This window comes from Tigriopus californicus, chromosome 2 (genome assembly GCF_007210705.1).
Source record: "Tigriopus californicus strain San Diego chromosome 2, Tcal_SD_v2.1, whole genome shotgun sequence".
In the NCBI taxonomy this organism is placed as follows: Eukaryota; Metazoa; Arthropoda; class Copepoda; order Harpacticoida; family Harpacticidae; genus Tigriopus; species Tigriopus californicus.
The window spans coordinates 2251653-2267527 of record NC_081441.1 but is presented as its reverse complement, the minus strand read 5'-3'; the positions used below and the strand labels follow the sequence as shown (position 1 = coordinate 2267527).

Below are 15875 nucleotides of genomic sequence, written 5' to 3'. Positions count from 1 at the left end.
TCTCTTTTAATAACCTTTGAACAATATCTTTAGTAAAAGGCCTCCCTCCCATTCCCGCTTCATTTCACATCCTTAGAGAGACATGACAGTAAACAATCACCAACTCAACACGGCTTGACACAAACAGGCTTTTTGTGTTACTGAGCAGAACACGTGAGTACGAGTACGTTCATGGTCCAACAGACTCGCTTGAATTTCTTCCTGCTGGTGAAATTTGTCGTGAACCAAAGATCTTAGCAATGTATGTAAATATTAGATCATGAAGATCCTTTGCACTTCTAAGTTCAAACACACTCTCTGGTTTCAGTGTTTGTGCACCAAATGTTAGATCACCAAATGAAATCACGTGTGCGAAAATAACAGAAACACACCACAACTGTTTCTTTGTTTAAAAAAACCCAGCATCGAGATTTCGAATTGAGGAAATAATATTAAAGAAAAAAAAAACTAAATGATCAATTTTATCATTTTCAGATGAACCAATTTAATGAAAAATCCGATCAAGACCTATCGGATGCCCTGAGGGCCAAATTGAAGTCCTATCCAGATTTCCCGAAGCCTGGTATCAATTTCTTAGATGTATTCTCGCTCTATGCCGATTTGGAAGGCTCTCAGATTCTCAACGAGGTCTTCATTCGGAAAGGCCGATCCGTGATTGGACAGATTGATGTGGTGGTGGGTCTGGATGCCCGGGGGTTTCTCATGGGCCCAATCATCGCCAGGGAAGCCAATGTCCCCTTTGTCCCGGTGAGTCCCAGACGGAAACGTGACCCCGATTTACAAAAGACCTTCCCCGAATAAGTTCGTTCTGAAAAGCAGATGTTGATTGCATTTTAGGTTCGAAAAAGTGGAAAACTCCCGGGACTGACTGTCGGCACAGCCTATTCTTTAGAGTATGGAGAAGCCTCGGTGGAGATACAAAAAGACGCAATTCCTGAGAAAGCTCGAGTGCTCATTGTGGATGATCTTCTGGCCACGGGTGGCACCCTGAACGCTGCGGCCACGTTGATCTCCAAACTCGGTTTGGGTATTACAGTCACGGAGTGCTTTGTCCTCATGGAATTAGCCTTCCTGAAGGGCAGAGACAAAATTACGTCAAAAGTTTCCTGTACGTTGAGTTTTGATTGAACTTTGTTGATAAATTCTCAGGCACAATTAAGGTCCAGAAACTCTGTCGTAACTGTCCTTGAGCATTCCTTCAATTGATTTAGGCATCACTTTGTCCACCATACTGTCAAATCAAGTCAATATTTATTCCATGGAAGGTGTCTGGGATTGCTTGTCTGAATTTAGAGTCCCGGTTGTCCTGTGCATGTTTGGAGATGTAGTGTACAGTATAAAATATTTCAGTACTAAAAGACTTGAGTGACTACGTGAAACAGGACTTTTGTGACAACTTTTTAGTTCACGCAACCTTTACGTATTTGGCTGGTGTAGAATAAACACGACTATTGTGAATTCCCAGCAGTTCAAGATGAAAGAGTTATATATCAAATTTAGCTTCCAATGCATACAATATGTGATTATAGATTTATCTAGGCCCTTGAAAACCTAGATAAATATTTCCCGGCAATTGCTCGTATATGACCGTGCCATGTTGTGGTTAATTTCGAATGAAAATCCAAATTTGGAAGTATCATTTCTCAGAGTCTATTCAATAGATTTTGACCAAAACGATAAACGATCCATTATCTCTTAACTACATATTCATGTTACGTAGGAGTTCATGTGAATTAATATACTAATGTGAGCTACTTTTTAGGAATTGGTAAAAGTATTGAAGTTTAAAATTGGTGACGCTTTTGCAATGATCATTTTCGACCAATAGTATTTGAAGAAGCATACTTTCATAATTTGTTCAGTGTCGAAATTTAAATACCGTACTTTTTCAACTTGAAATCGGACGTGAAACCCCAGAGATAGTGTCACGATGCTAGCTCTGTTAAAGTCGATTGTTCAAACACATCTTGAATATATTTCATCTATTTGGGCTGCAATCATTTGAACAGGTTTGCAAAAAATCGAAAAGGTCCAAAGATTTCTAGCTGGGGACATTACAGGAATGAGAGAGTTCTCATATTTGGAGAGACTTGAAAGGTTGGGAGGAAAAGTATCTTATACGATACGTTTTCAATGAGTCTTTTCACAACCAGGAATGAGACATTATAAAAGACCGTTGTTGACCACCTGGTAAAAAAAGATGGCAGAAAATGGCGGAAAATGGAAAAACATAGAAATCTTTTTTGCGATCAATTCCCAGGAGACCTTCAAATTGTGCAAATTTTGCAAAAAAAATGCACATCCGAGATTTTTCTGCAAATTTATTGCATCTGCAAATTTGCCATTTTAAGAGCAATATATGACATTTTTCTGCCATTCATTATGCAGTTTCAGAAATTTCAGCAAAAGAATATCAATATTCACGAGAATTCAAGCTAGCTTTCAAGAATTCTGGTCAATTTTAGGGAAAAAATGTGAATTTTTTCGCGCAAGATTTTTCAAACCTTTTCGGAAAAAAGTACGCTTAGAGAGCGCATGAAATAAATTGCAGATATATTACCAAATACCTGCTTATGTATTCCATCCATCTTATATAGTTTTTTATCATTGCATTTTTTAAGATACTCTATTTCAAATGCTGGAACTCAGTTTTGTTTGAGTAATGAACTTCTCCTTCAAAAATCAGGCACATCTTGACGTGTTTTTATGATTTATGGAGTAAATGGTCATGAGATGGATGGTTAATTTGAGAAGAATTGACTTACTATTACTTTCAAGAAACTTGGAAAATTCAATTTTCTGAACAAAATTGTTCTGCGATGCATTTGCTACGCTTTGACACTATTGTTTTTCTGTTAATGAACTGAGATTCATCTTTGTCACGAAATATTAAGGGTTGTGTAAGATACTGATCAGTCTAGGAGGCAGCATGGACGAGGCAAAATCTACTCCCCAGGGATATATCAGATTCAAGTTCCAGTGCTGGAAGATATTATGATGAAAAAAAGAGGACCTAAAATGGATTCTTGAGGAACGTTCAACTTGACTTCATGTTAAAGGATCCCTCTACCTTCACTACCATTTGCTTGCCATCATGAATGAAACTTCTAATCTAATCGAGAACCTTTGCTTGGATGCCTACCTCTCGCAGCCTATTTGGACCAAGGGCCCATGATCTACCTTGTCAAAAGCCTTGACAAATTCAATATTATCAACATCAACTAACGGATCACTCGCTGGGCCCCCAAGGTCCAACTCTATATGGTTAATTTATTGCTTTCATCAAACCAAACTCGATGCATTACACATTTTGAGGTTCAAAAGCCCCGACGACTCTGAAATTTAGCGCGCAAGCTCCTTCAAAAGTCAATTGGAGATCGTCAGCTTCGAAAAATTCATCATTTTTCAAGGGCGACTAATTTTGTTTTTGCCCAATTCTTTAATGAAGTCATGTTAGGTAAAACATTCCCCTTTGTATTAATCTTAGCCACTAATTTTTGTGTGATAAATGATCATTCAATGAAAGAAGCGGCAATCTCTTGTAAAATCTAGCTTAGGGGCAATTTGGAGGTTTTCGCATTCGGGCCATCGTCAAGTTTACAGTACATTAGGGATTTGCCGACATTAGCTTGAGATTTATGTACTGGTCTCAAGGTTTTTTCCTTCTAGCCCAGAATATGATGCAATAAGGATTATAATTGTGATTGTTTCTGAAACGGCTACAAAAATGTCGTGTTGTAGTAGCATTATTGGACAAAATTATTGACCGGAAAATGTGAAAACTTCAAAAATGACGATTTTCGATCAGTTTGAATTTCCCGCCCTTTTACTTGGACAGGGATTGCTCGGATTGCTCCTTCAACTTTGCTTACCCGCAATTTCAACCAATGACAGACCTTGTTTACATTTTGCTAGCACTTTGTGACGTAAGGACGCTGAATCCCAATTATAATTGATCATGGCAGGAAAAATGTAATGGCTTTATCGCGATCCGATATAGTACAATGCACAGCTCAATGCCCGAGCAGAGGTCTCCATGTGTGTGATATCGAATATATTTCATGCATGGATCCACACATTTGTTCTTAATACAAATTGAACAAGGTTTCTCACATCTGCATATCAACTTTTCAATCAAGCTCCTCTCATCTCCAAAATTTGAGCCAAGTCCTACTTACACTTTCAATACACCGAATGCGTATTTAATTTAATTTTGCTACTTTCAAACGAGGTTATATCGAACAAAATAGAAACTCAAATAAGAGGCTTATCATGATATTTGTTAGGGAAAAGATTTTTCATGGGTGTGCTATTTCCAGCTTTCCATACTTTAGAGAATCTTGTTTTTTAAAGTCCCACTCTCCATATTTCTGAACTTCGCCAGTCTCCGATTTAAAGCTCGCTTTAATAACTATTGGAACAGCACTGCAGAACTCGGGTACGGGGCCCCCTTAATGTTGACCTACCGGGTGTCGAGGATAAGATTAGACAAATTTGTCACTTTCACGTAAAAGCATCATGAATTTCTTAAAAGGTAATTTGGAGAGCTAAAATTCTAACATGTTATAGATCAGAATACGTAAAATTTACGTTATTTTTGACATTTTTTTTTTTATTTAAAGCAAAGTTTTCGAAATATGATCCTTTTGAAGCAATGACTTTAGCCAATTGGTCCGAAAACAGTGACAAAAAGTGCGGATTTTGGCAGGAGAGAATTTTCAATGGTTGATCAATTAAGCGGCCAAGAACTTTAGTTAAAGGGTGTCTTTCTTTGCAAGTTTCTTTCTCAACATAGGACCACACAGCATAGACCAGAGTTTTAAGATCTGGAGAATTTGGGGGCCATAGTTTAGGCCTCCAAAACAAGATTACCTCATTATCCCAGTAGGAGATTTCCTTTTGGCGGAATGAGCAGAGCAAAGTCTTGTTGAAAGACAAAGGGCCGGTTTTATGCTACTTATCTCATCCAGGGTATCACTGTAGACTTGAAAACTCAATTTTGGCATCTGCATTAAGTCAAATCCCTCTGGCAACCAGATTGGAGATCCAATCCAATGCATCACATGAGATAAAACTCACGCAACCTTGAAAGATTTCAAGGATTTTAGAAAGAAAAAACTTTGTGTCTAATCTTATCCTCGACACCCGGTAGCACGTCAAATTGATCGGTAAACGTTATTCTCCACCGATTAGTTGGCGGTGCTACTTTTTTAAACTTAACCTGAACTTATAAAAACTAACCTAACCCAACCTAACCTAACACGACATTAATAGCCCTCAAAGTCTCTATCTAAACCTTTCTAACACTTAATCACAAATTTAAAAATGAGCACCGCCAACTAATCGGTGGAGAATAACGTTTATCCAAATTGATCTCTTCTGAACAACTAGCCCATATTGCCATGGTCACAAAATTCTCTCAGCTCATGGATGTTTTTGAAGTCATCCAAGCTGTGGGCCTTCTTTGTAAGGAAACTAGTTTAATTCCAATTTCGCTGTTTGTGGCCTCACGTATCTTTGTCTAAATGTAAAGCACCCTTAATGATACACACTTTCGGCTCAAAAATAATTTTCTTCAAATGGTGAATATGTCCTCCTGGATCATTTCATTTTTTTTCAGAGGTCGGTCGATGATTGGCTAAACAATTTGTATACCATCTTTGACGTACCCAATGGGAATAACTTGTGGATTACGAACTTAAAGCTGAATTTAGACTTGGCAACTTCCCATCAGAACATCCATTTGGTTTAGCAAGAAATGTTCATGATCACAAGACATTCATTCCTAATGGTGACTGTCAAGGTGTCTAAAGTTGCTCCATCGTCTACGAAGACAAGGACATCCCAGAGAAGTCCCATTCTTGAGCTTATTGAAGACTTCGGTGTGTTATCCATAAACGTACTATGCACAAAATTTATTTATAAATGTATGGCAAATACCATGAAATATAATCTTATTCCAGGTGTGTCTCCATTATGGCATGGTTCATGGTCAGTCTGAAGAGGTCCCCCGTTAAATAGACAAAGATTTACATCAATTTTTGCCAGACTTTTAAAGTTCAAGTTCTTGCCAGATTGTTAGGAAATTCCCACGAGGTGTGGAATACATCTTGCATGTCGCTTTTTGGTATTGATTTTAATGATCCCATCAACGATTTGGGAGCGTTTCATTTGGATTCAGTGAGCACGATAATTGATGTGCTTAACCATTTCACTTTCCTTCATAATGTTGATGTTTTATACTGCAACTTTCAACGCTTCATTTGTTTGTAAACAACAACTAACAATTTCAAAATTGATAAAAATGACTTGGTTGGAAGTAAAGGTTTGTTTAGCTATCACGGTCATTATAGTTGAGGGCAAAAATTTACTCTGCTTAGTGTACTTCTAGTGTTGAAGAATTATTTTATCATTACTTTTAAGGTATGACAAAGGACGGTCAATACTCATTGAAGTTTCAAATCGTAAACTTATCTAACACGCTTTAGCAAAACATTCCACACATGATGGGTAGTTGGAATTACTGATGGAAAGAGCAATTGACCATTGTCACCACACAAGAAGACAAGGCCCAAATGTGCAAGGCAGAAGGTAACCTTTATTGCGGGCTTTCCCATCACTTCCCTAGGGGAGATTACTTGAGGCAGTTGGTCAAGGGGCTGTTTATTGAGAAGGCTGGATATGCAGTGTTGGCCACTTTTGCTCCCCAACATTTGGGCATAACCTCCTCCTAGCCGCCCGCTGCCAACAAATCAGCGAAGGTGACCTTGAATGACGTGACAAGGACATCACCGATATTCGTAGGACTTACCATTTAAGGGTTCTTGACCTCCTCCACCAAGCCAATCTCCCCTCCATGAATCAGATTGCCATTACGGCCGTGGCAATGAATGCCTGGAGAGCTAATCGTGGCTCTGATAAGGGAAATGGTGAGAGGACCCCCACCCACCCCCATTGGTCAAAACTACAACTTCAAGAGCAACAAGATCCACGACGTCAAGCCAAATCTCAAATCCTCGGACAAAATGTGGATGAAAAGGAAAATTATATCATAATATCTTCCAGCACCTGGATTTGAAGGTGCTCTCCCTGGGTAGTAGGTTCTTGCCTTGTTCATGGTGCCTCCTGCCGTGATCAGTAGGGCTCAAGAAATCAAATTCTTTTTGATGGCCGAATAATCACTAACCAACTTTTTTGAAAGCACGGAATAAATTTTCCGCAGAAAAAAAAATTCTCAAACGCAAAGATATAAGCCTATTTAAAAGCAAAAAATACATAAAAGACATTGTAAAGCTAATTTTGTAAAGGTTTGAAGCAATTGCCAAAGATTTCAATACATTTCATTATTTCAAAATTTTAAAATTCAAAAGCCCTCAAAGTTGTCTCCTAACTTGGACCCCACAATTAATACCCCAAACCAGGCAGGTTTCTAGATCAAATTTGGTTCCTCTGGTTGAAGATACAAATATTTTTACATTTGCTCTTTTGTATGCAAAGAATTGAGATTCTAGTTGAATTTCAGGAAAAGCTTGAGCTTTTGGCAAAAAGGCAAGCAGGAATAATGTGAGAACTAAAGAGCAACTACTTAATTGCGACAGATCTAGAAGATTGGGACAATGCATTATTTAAAGGAGGTGCAGAGGGTATCTTTTATTATAATTCATCTTCAATAATATCCATGAGCTTTTTCCTCAACCAGGTTTTGATGGTCAATTGCAATGAATGTAAAGGTATACAATTTTGAGCCCTCCAAAACATCCAGGCTACTCAAAACAATGAAGCACTTGCTTCTCTTTGAGTTCCTTCAATGCTAAATTGTTATAATGTGTGGCCTTGATCCTCCTTCTAATATGAGGTTGATTTGATATTCAGTTTATTTGTTCCGTCAGTTTCCGCCTTTTGTGTGGGTGGGTGAAATCAAGTTGGTTTCAACTTGATTCAAGAAGATACCAGATATGAGCACGACACGACCAAGTCCAACGTTTTGATAATCCCGAAATAAATCCTTGTGTGAAAACCCCATGACATTGAATACAGATAAAAAGAGCTAATTAAGATGAATGGAATATATAGGCATTAAAGTACAAAAAGTGCTTTTGGTCAAAGAACTTTGAAAAAATAATCGGGCCATAAGATTTTATCTTTTTTTCTAAAATTAACCAGGATTCTTGAAAATTATTCACGGATATTGATATTTTTGCTGAAATGGCTCAAAATGCACAATAACTTTCAGAATAATGTCAAATATTGCTCTAAGATTTGCAGATGCAATAAATTTGCAGAAAAATCTCGGATGTGCAATTTTTTTTGTACATTATTGCATTATTACACACAATTTGCACAATATGAAAGATGCAAGTTTTTCCCGGCCCTACTAATAAAAATGATAATATTAACCTTTAGAGTAAACTGGCAATAAAGTTTATTAGTATTACTTTTACACTAAGATGCTAAGATGGGAACCCCACATGTAAAAGTTTAAATCTGTTCACTTTTTCAAGTTTTGTTCGACGCTAAGTAGTGGCGAATGATTAATTCCAAAAACTAACGGTCTTTGATGCTTTTGATTGTTTTCCAAAAAAAATTTTGAAACCCTCCCTCTTTGGCTTTCAAAAGCGATCCTCCTGCCCCAAAGTACATTTGGCCATTGATTCATCCTCTGCCAAACTCATATCAATAATGATAAATATCAACTCGAAAATATGAAAAGTGGGTCGGGCAAGAATTGATGTCTTCAGTGAAAGGCTTTTAAATCTACCCAATATACTGCACTACACGTAATCTAGTGGTGACGTACGGCAGGAATAAAACAAAAATTAAAGATCAAGAGTGATTAGCAAAAATCTTTGCTTGGACATGATTTGAAATCTTCGAATCCATTTTGAGTATGAAAATCCATTTATGCAAAAACATATCTTCGTTTTCCATGATTAATGCGAAGAATCGTTTCTAAGATTCGTCAGAGAGTATAAAATGATTTGAGTTGTCTCGACAACATCAGTCTAGTAAAGTATCTGAGACCCACGAAATTGAGCGAGCTTTTGAACATGAAGGCGGCATTCTTAGTCTTGAGCCTCTGGGCAACCTTGGCCTTTGCTACTGACCTCAAAGCCGTCGTGGAAAAAGCACAAGATGAATTAACGGAAGAGTGGCACCAAAAGGTCAAAGACGGCTTGACCACACCCGAATCAAAGAGACGAAAATTCACTCCAGGGTAAGGTCCAAAAGCATGTCCAATGGTAAAAAAAGGCCATCAAAATCCATATTTTGTTCATCTTTGATCCAGATCCCGGGCCATGAAAGACTTAAACTCTTTGGTGGGCAAGAGTGTGGCTATTCTCGAGCAAGAGGGCGTTAAGTCATCAGAAGGCTTGCCCTTGGTTATTTAGTCCTTGTCTACTCGGAGGGGTTACCCTGGGGGAGGACAAGATCCTGTCCTGGACATTTGCCGAGGAATCGGCCCCGACTGCGAAGAGCAGGAAAACCGACCTTTTAGGACTTTTAATGGGACTTGCAACAACTTGAGGAACTCACTTTGGGGCTCGATCCTGACCCCTTTCACCAGGTGGGCTACTCCGGCATATCAAAATGGGATTGACACTCCCCGAGGAGGTATTGCTCCATTCATGATTGGTCGGAAGAAACGTTCCCCCCAAAGTGTGAGCGGCTTTTTAGACCCAACGCTCGTGAAAGAAGTGAGCCCCATCTTGTCCGTGCCCTGTTCAGGTTTCCCTGCTGGGGTGCTTCCAAATCCCAGGTTGGTTAGTTCAACTTTCCACCCCCACCAAGACATCCCAGATGGAATTGCCACCCACATGGTGGCCATCATGGGGCAATTTTTGGACCACGACATAACATTCACCCCTGAGGAAGAGGCGGAAGGCTGCTGTTGTGGATCGACAGAAGAAGCTTGCTTTCCAATCAAGGTCAATCGGAATGATCCCTTCTTCAACAGACACAAAGTTGGATGTCTTGATTTTACGCGGTCTATGGCATTTTGCGAACATTTCAGACGCCAACACCGAGAGCAAATTAACGGTATCACGGCCTTCGTGGACGCCTCCAACGTGTATGGATCGACTAAAGCTAGGGCAGATTCGTTAAGAACACTTTCCGATGGCTTGATGAAGATTTCTACCGAAGGAATTTATGAAATGCTCCCAATCATTAACGGATCCTACCATGCAGGAGATACGCGAGCAATGGAAAATCCGGCACTAGCCTCCATGCACACTTTGTTCCTTCGGGAGCACAATCGAATTGCCGAACAACTACACAACATGGAACCCCATCTAGATGATGAAGAGATCTACCAACGAACCAGACGCATCGTTTCGGCTGAGATGCAAAATGTGGTTTACGGAGAGGAAGGCTACCTTTCTATTGTCTTGGGGCCAGTTGCGATGGCTCAGTATGATCTCGTTGTTTCTCCCAATCCTTCAACTTATAACCCTGATCAAGACCCATCAATAAGCAATGTTTTTGCCACAGCCGCTTATCGATTCGGACACTCAATGATTCAAGGAGTTGTAAATATGGTCAATGAAGCAACTCGAGCACTTGAAAGCGAATATGCGCTTCAGGACAATTTTTTCAGCCCGGCCCACTACCTGTCTTTCAACGGAGCCGGCATGGAAAAGATTCTTGGAGGATTGGTCAACCAACAAGCCCAAACCTCAGACCGATTCGTCATCAATGATGTCACCAACCATCTCTTCCCAGAACACGGGGCCTCGTTTGGCAGCGATCTTGTGGCCCGAAATATTCAACGAGGCCGTGATCACGGACTAGCCAGCTACATGGCCTACAGAGAATTTTGCGGGCTCGAGCCCTTTTGCAAATGGTCGCAAAAACCTGCCGATATTTCTTCTGCAAATTGGGATATTTTAATGCGTTTGTACAAGAACCCACATGACATAGATGTGTTTGTTGGTGGCTTGGCCGAAAGACCCAGCCAAGATGGGCTCACGGGTCACACATTCCAATGCATCAAAAGCAAGCAATTCCAATTCCTAAAGTACGGCGATCGCTACTTCTTCACCCATGCCAATCAAGCTGGATCCTTTAAACCTTACCAGATATCAAATTTACTTCAACGAACTCTCGGGGACATCATTTGCGACAATACACGGATTGAATCTGTTCGAAAGAACGTGTTCCTTGTGGAGTCCCCATTGAAGAGATGTACAGATAGGAACCAGCTTGAAATTGAGCTATTCAAGGGACTGTAACTTGCGTTTTCGCGCACACATTCGGTAAGTTTGAAATTGATCACCATACATGTAGCTGATTTCGGTTTTGAATAAATGAACTGCATGCACTAGCCAATTTGTGTATTTTCTGGTCGATGAAGTCACTGATATATTAGGACTGCAATCAGGAGGCAGAAAAAGCCCGATTACATGCTATTGCCGAGAAAGCTAGTCCCTTACAATACATTTTCGTTTATTCTCGTTGTCTTTGCTAAAATGGGGATGAAAAGGGAGACGGGGGAATATTGTACAAAAGGGACCACCTTTTGCCAATAACCAAGTCTCATAACCAAGACGACGCTTAACCTTGCTCAAGTTCAGTGAGATTGTGCTTGACATATGTAGATAGCGTTTGTGCTGCCAGGTGGTGGGTGATTCCTTATAACTTATATATAGGGGAGAAGTAACGAAATGTTAGTATTTCTTTCCTTTTTTTCAAAAAAGGAACTCTAATCCCATTACATCTTAAAATAATGTAATGTAACGACCCGAAAAAAACCAAAATTACTCGTTACTCACATTGGTAAAAATACCCTTTAAAGTTTTAACGGAAATTCCCAAACACATCTTGGCATTTTTCTACCTCAAAAAGTCAAAGGGAATAACTTTACCTTGCTCCCAATTTTCATTAAGTAGGCTCTTATTTTTTTTTGCTTTTCTAATACTGTAAGTATGTAAGTTTTTTAAGTGGGCTAGAATTCCATAAAGCAATAAAATCAAAGTTGTTCCCTATAGCTTTTTGAGAGAGAGGAATGCCAAAATGTGTTTAGGAACTTCCCTGGAAACTTGATAGGGCTTTTTGAACACAGTGTACTCGTTTCTTTTTTCACGCTGAAGGGTGGGATTTGATACTTAGTTTCTCTCTTGGTAACTAAAGAAACCTGAAACTATTAGACAATTGTACCAGAAACTACCACTTTTTCAATATTTTCCCATACCCTAAACAAAGAAGCTCAGTGCTGAAAATTATGGTTGCTTTTAGCGACAATAGATGTGTTTGAGGTTTCAAATCTTGTTATATTTGTATTGCTTTATTGTTTATATCTCCTCATTCTAATTCTGTTGAACTAAAATACCTGACTCAGCGGAATTTTCCTTTGGCTTGATTATGTTGCACTGAATATCTCAACTCTTTCCATATGCATCTATGACTTTGAGCACGGTGCTCTGACAGGGAAGTTCATAAGCTCGAGAATTTCTAAAACTAATTTTTCTATCATGACTGTAGTCGTCAGTCGTGAATGATTCGAAACGCGAATTCTTCTTGATTTATTTCTTGATTCGGTTTTGCTTTTAGAAGGAAAAGGCATAGTGCAGACATACTGTACAGACGAAATTGATATAAATATAATAAAATAGAAAACAAACTTGCAAAATTGGTGTGGGAATGGCACGTTGGACTCTAGCCGTAGGAACAAACATCAACATTCATTTGAACAGCAAGCCAGAAGGGGTAGTCAGGAGCGGAATCATTGGCAGGATAACGAAACCTTACATTTTGGCGTTTACACATCAGCCTCCTTAAAGCCTCCAAGAGGTACAGTATAACTTTGAATGATTATCAAGCTTCGGAGATAAGGCACACTTTGTTGACGGGACGATTCAAAAGAGTAGATCCTGTTCTAATGAGCATCCGACAGACTGCTCCCTCTTCTTCTGGGAATACGGATTGAATTCGCCCGAGTTTCCATTCGTTTCTCGGTAGATTGGGTTCTATCAATATGACGATGTCGTCTTTGGTTAAGTTGCGTCGCAAATTATTCCACTTCGGTCGTTCTTGTAACTTGGACAAATATTCTTTTGTCCATCTCCTCCAAAACTCATTGGCTAAGTATTGGACCTGCAGCCAACACCTTCTGGGATAGCCGTGGCCTTCATTGGTGTTTATTGGTGGCAAGCATCCGTTGGGTCTTAGTGTAAGCAAAGTGTTTAGAGAAAGTGGGCGGTAGTCATTTGGGTCCGAGCTTAAGGTGGTAAGTGGGCGACTATTGAGGGCGTTTTCGGCCTCCCAAAAAAAACGTCAACAAGGCCACATTGTCCAAAGTTTGACCAGTCAGCACTCCAAAAAGGACTTTCCGAACTGTTCTTATTTGGCACTCCCAAATGCCGCCGTGGTTTGACGCGTAGGGAGTATTGAATCGCCATTTGATGCCCATTTTCAGCGTTGATTCGGTTATTTTGGTTTGGTTCCATGATTGCATGGCATTCTTCATTTTGTTATTGGCACCGACGAAGTTCCGGCCGTTGACCGAACGAATTTCTCTAACCCCTCCTTGACGAGAAATAAATCTTCTAATGGCGTTGATGCAGGAGTCCGTATCCAAGCTATATGCGACTTCCAAGTGAGTTGCTCGGCTATTCAAGCAACTGAACAACACTCCATATCGTTTGACCCGCACTCTTCCTCTTTTTACGATGATGGGTCCGAAATAGTCTACTCCAAAAAAGGTGAAAGGGGGTTCCTCGGGGGCCACTCTATTAGCAGCAAGTGAACGTTTAGCCAATATTACGTTTATCCATGTCTGAATTCAAATCTCCGTTTTCCACCACCTTAGGTACCTTGTATCTTCGGGTGGAACCTTGACCTGGTGGAACATTCCTTCAATGTCTCCAGTAAAGGCGGTGAGTCCTTGTCTGAAACGGAGTAAAACTCCCACCAAAGAACTCGTCAGGTCGGGACCTTGCAACAACTCAGAGTTCAATGAACGGCCTTGATACTTGGCTGAACAATTGAAAACAATTCTTAGCTTTTTCTTTTGGGGGTGACGGACTCCATGGTGTGGCAAATACAAGGCTTCGACTTCGCCATTTGCTACTCGGTCCTCTTTGGTTGCAAATCCCTGATGAAACAAATTATTCATTCTTCTGACATAATCAGCTCCGTATTCCGGGTCTCTTCTCAATTGACGGCCCAAAGACATTGCCCTCAAGATAGCTTGAGCCTTATTGGAAGTCAGCTGAACTTGTTCGTCTCGAAAGGGCAAACTCATACAGTAATGGCCATTCTCGAATTTGATGCTTTTCGATACCTTCCCCAAAATTAATCTATCTTCAACTGAATCTCCCTGACTTTTAGGGTTGGTGTTGTTGAAGTCACGGTTACACATCTTGACCACGAGATCGATCGGTCCGGTTTGTTGGACCTGAGTGAAGTTACAAAGTATAGCTCTCCCTGCGTTTGGCCTCAGAGGCCCGTTAAAAGACCATCCAAGCTTCGTTCTAACAACACATGGTCCGGCATTCCCTCCATCAATTACTTGCAAAGGCTTCAAAACTTCGGGATTGTTGATTCCAATCATGATTTCGACGTCGGAATTTAAAGCTTCAAATGGAATATCGGGAAGATGCTCCCATCTGGCTATCTCCTCTGGGAATGGGATATTGTCCTTACTGACGGGCAGTGATGGGCAGGTGTAAGTACCCGTCAAAGCAACCATTTCTTCTACATCGAAACCTTTAACCTCGAGACCCTGGACCAACTCGGTCTCTCTTTTTGAATTGGAGCAATCCATTGTTGTCAGGCTGATAGTGGTTCTCGCTCCTGTGGCTCCGAGGCGTTGGGCCAAGTTTTTTGTAAGGAACGTGGCGGTTGAATACGGATCTTGAGCAGCATACGTCTTGATGTAGGAGCTTTGGTACTTCATTTTAATCATTACGGGCACAATAGCCAAGCAGATATATGGGTTTCTGATAGAGTGATCATTTACCACAGAGATGGAATTCGAAGTCAATTGAGTCGCTTTACGCTGGTTTTCGGATTTCCGCGTAATATGCAGCATTGTTGGATGTTTCCCGTGGCATACCCTGCATTCCAATCGAGATAAATAACCCCTAGACCTGTGATCCGGGCTCAAGCAACCAAAACACAACCACCTATGTTGAGCAAACGTTTGGATACGGACAGTTTGGCGAAAGAGAAGCACTAGTCGGTCTTGTGGCCGATTTTATCACAGAAGTTGCAGGCTTGTCCACTCTGGATGTCGTGTGGTGTGTCGATCTGGTTGGTAGTTGCTTGGGTCGCTAAGTTGTACGTCCTTGGTTTAGTTGTCTCGAGTTTCGGCTTGCTCTTGGAATTGGGAGATACTCCAAATATGGGGTCGACCAAGATGTTGGCTTCAAATTGGACAAACTTAACCATATCGACGAACCTAACCGGTCGACAATTTGAAGTTCTCAGAGTGAAGGAATGCGATCTCCAATGCCGTTGCAACTCGAAAGGAAGCTTTCCAATGACCTCGCGTAATGTGTCAAAAATGTGATTGAGTTTGTCCATGTAACCCACGTCCGTCATGGCGTTCTGGCACGATGTAAGAAAGGTGGCGAAGTCGTCTAATGCTTCAGCATCTTCTGATCGAATAGGAGGGTGATTTTTCAGCTTCTCGAGGTACGCGACCGAGATTTTGTATTCATTGCCATATTTATCTTGCAAAGACTTCAACGCCTTTGCGTAACCGACTTCGGGATCTAGGTGCATGCAACTTCTCACAATTTCCCGGGGCTTGCCGCGCGTGTAACTCTCGAGGTTATATATTCGATCATGGTAATCACCAGTCTTGTTTTCCGCATTGAACTTAATTTAATGGCTTTCGTGAAGGTGCTGAATTCTTTTTTTTTTTTTTTTTT

General features: G+C 40.5%; 2 protein-coding genes across 3 annotated transcripts; both read left to right on the top strand.

The window, feature by feature from the left end:
* Positions 1 to 107: 107 nt before the first annotated feature.
* LOC131892752 (adenine phosphoribosyltransferase-like) lies at positions 108 to 1185 on the top strand. Of its 2 annotated transcripts, none has more exons than XM_059242591.1 (3): positions 108 to 241; positions 475 to 747; positions 838 to 1185. In XM_059242591.1, the coding sequence occupies exons 2-3, from the start codon at positions 475 to 477 to the stop codon at positions 1126 to 1128; spliced, it is 564 nt and encodes a 187-aa protein (XP_059098574.1). In that variant the 5' UTR covers positions 108 to 241; the 3' UTR covers positions 1129 to 1185. The 2 variants fall into 2 exon arrangements, with proteins under 2 accessions (XP_059098574.1, XP_059098575.1); XM_059242592.1 differs by having other exon boundaries at positions 137 to 163.
* Positions 1186 to 9005: 7820 nt separating this feature from the next.
* On the top strand, positions 9006 to 11311 carry LOC131893208 (chorion peroxidase-like). Its single transcript, XM_059243182.1, has 2 exons — positions 9006 to 9214; positions 9287 to 11311. Exon 2 carries the CDS (start codon positions 9627 to 9629, stop codon positions 11229 to 11231), a length of 1605 nt encoding a protein of 534 aa, XP_059099165.1. The 5' UTR covers positions 9006 to 9214; positions 9287 to 9626; the 3' UTR covers positions 11232 to 11311.
* The last annotated feature ends 4564 nt before the right edge of the window (positions 11312 to 15875 follow it).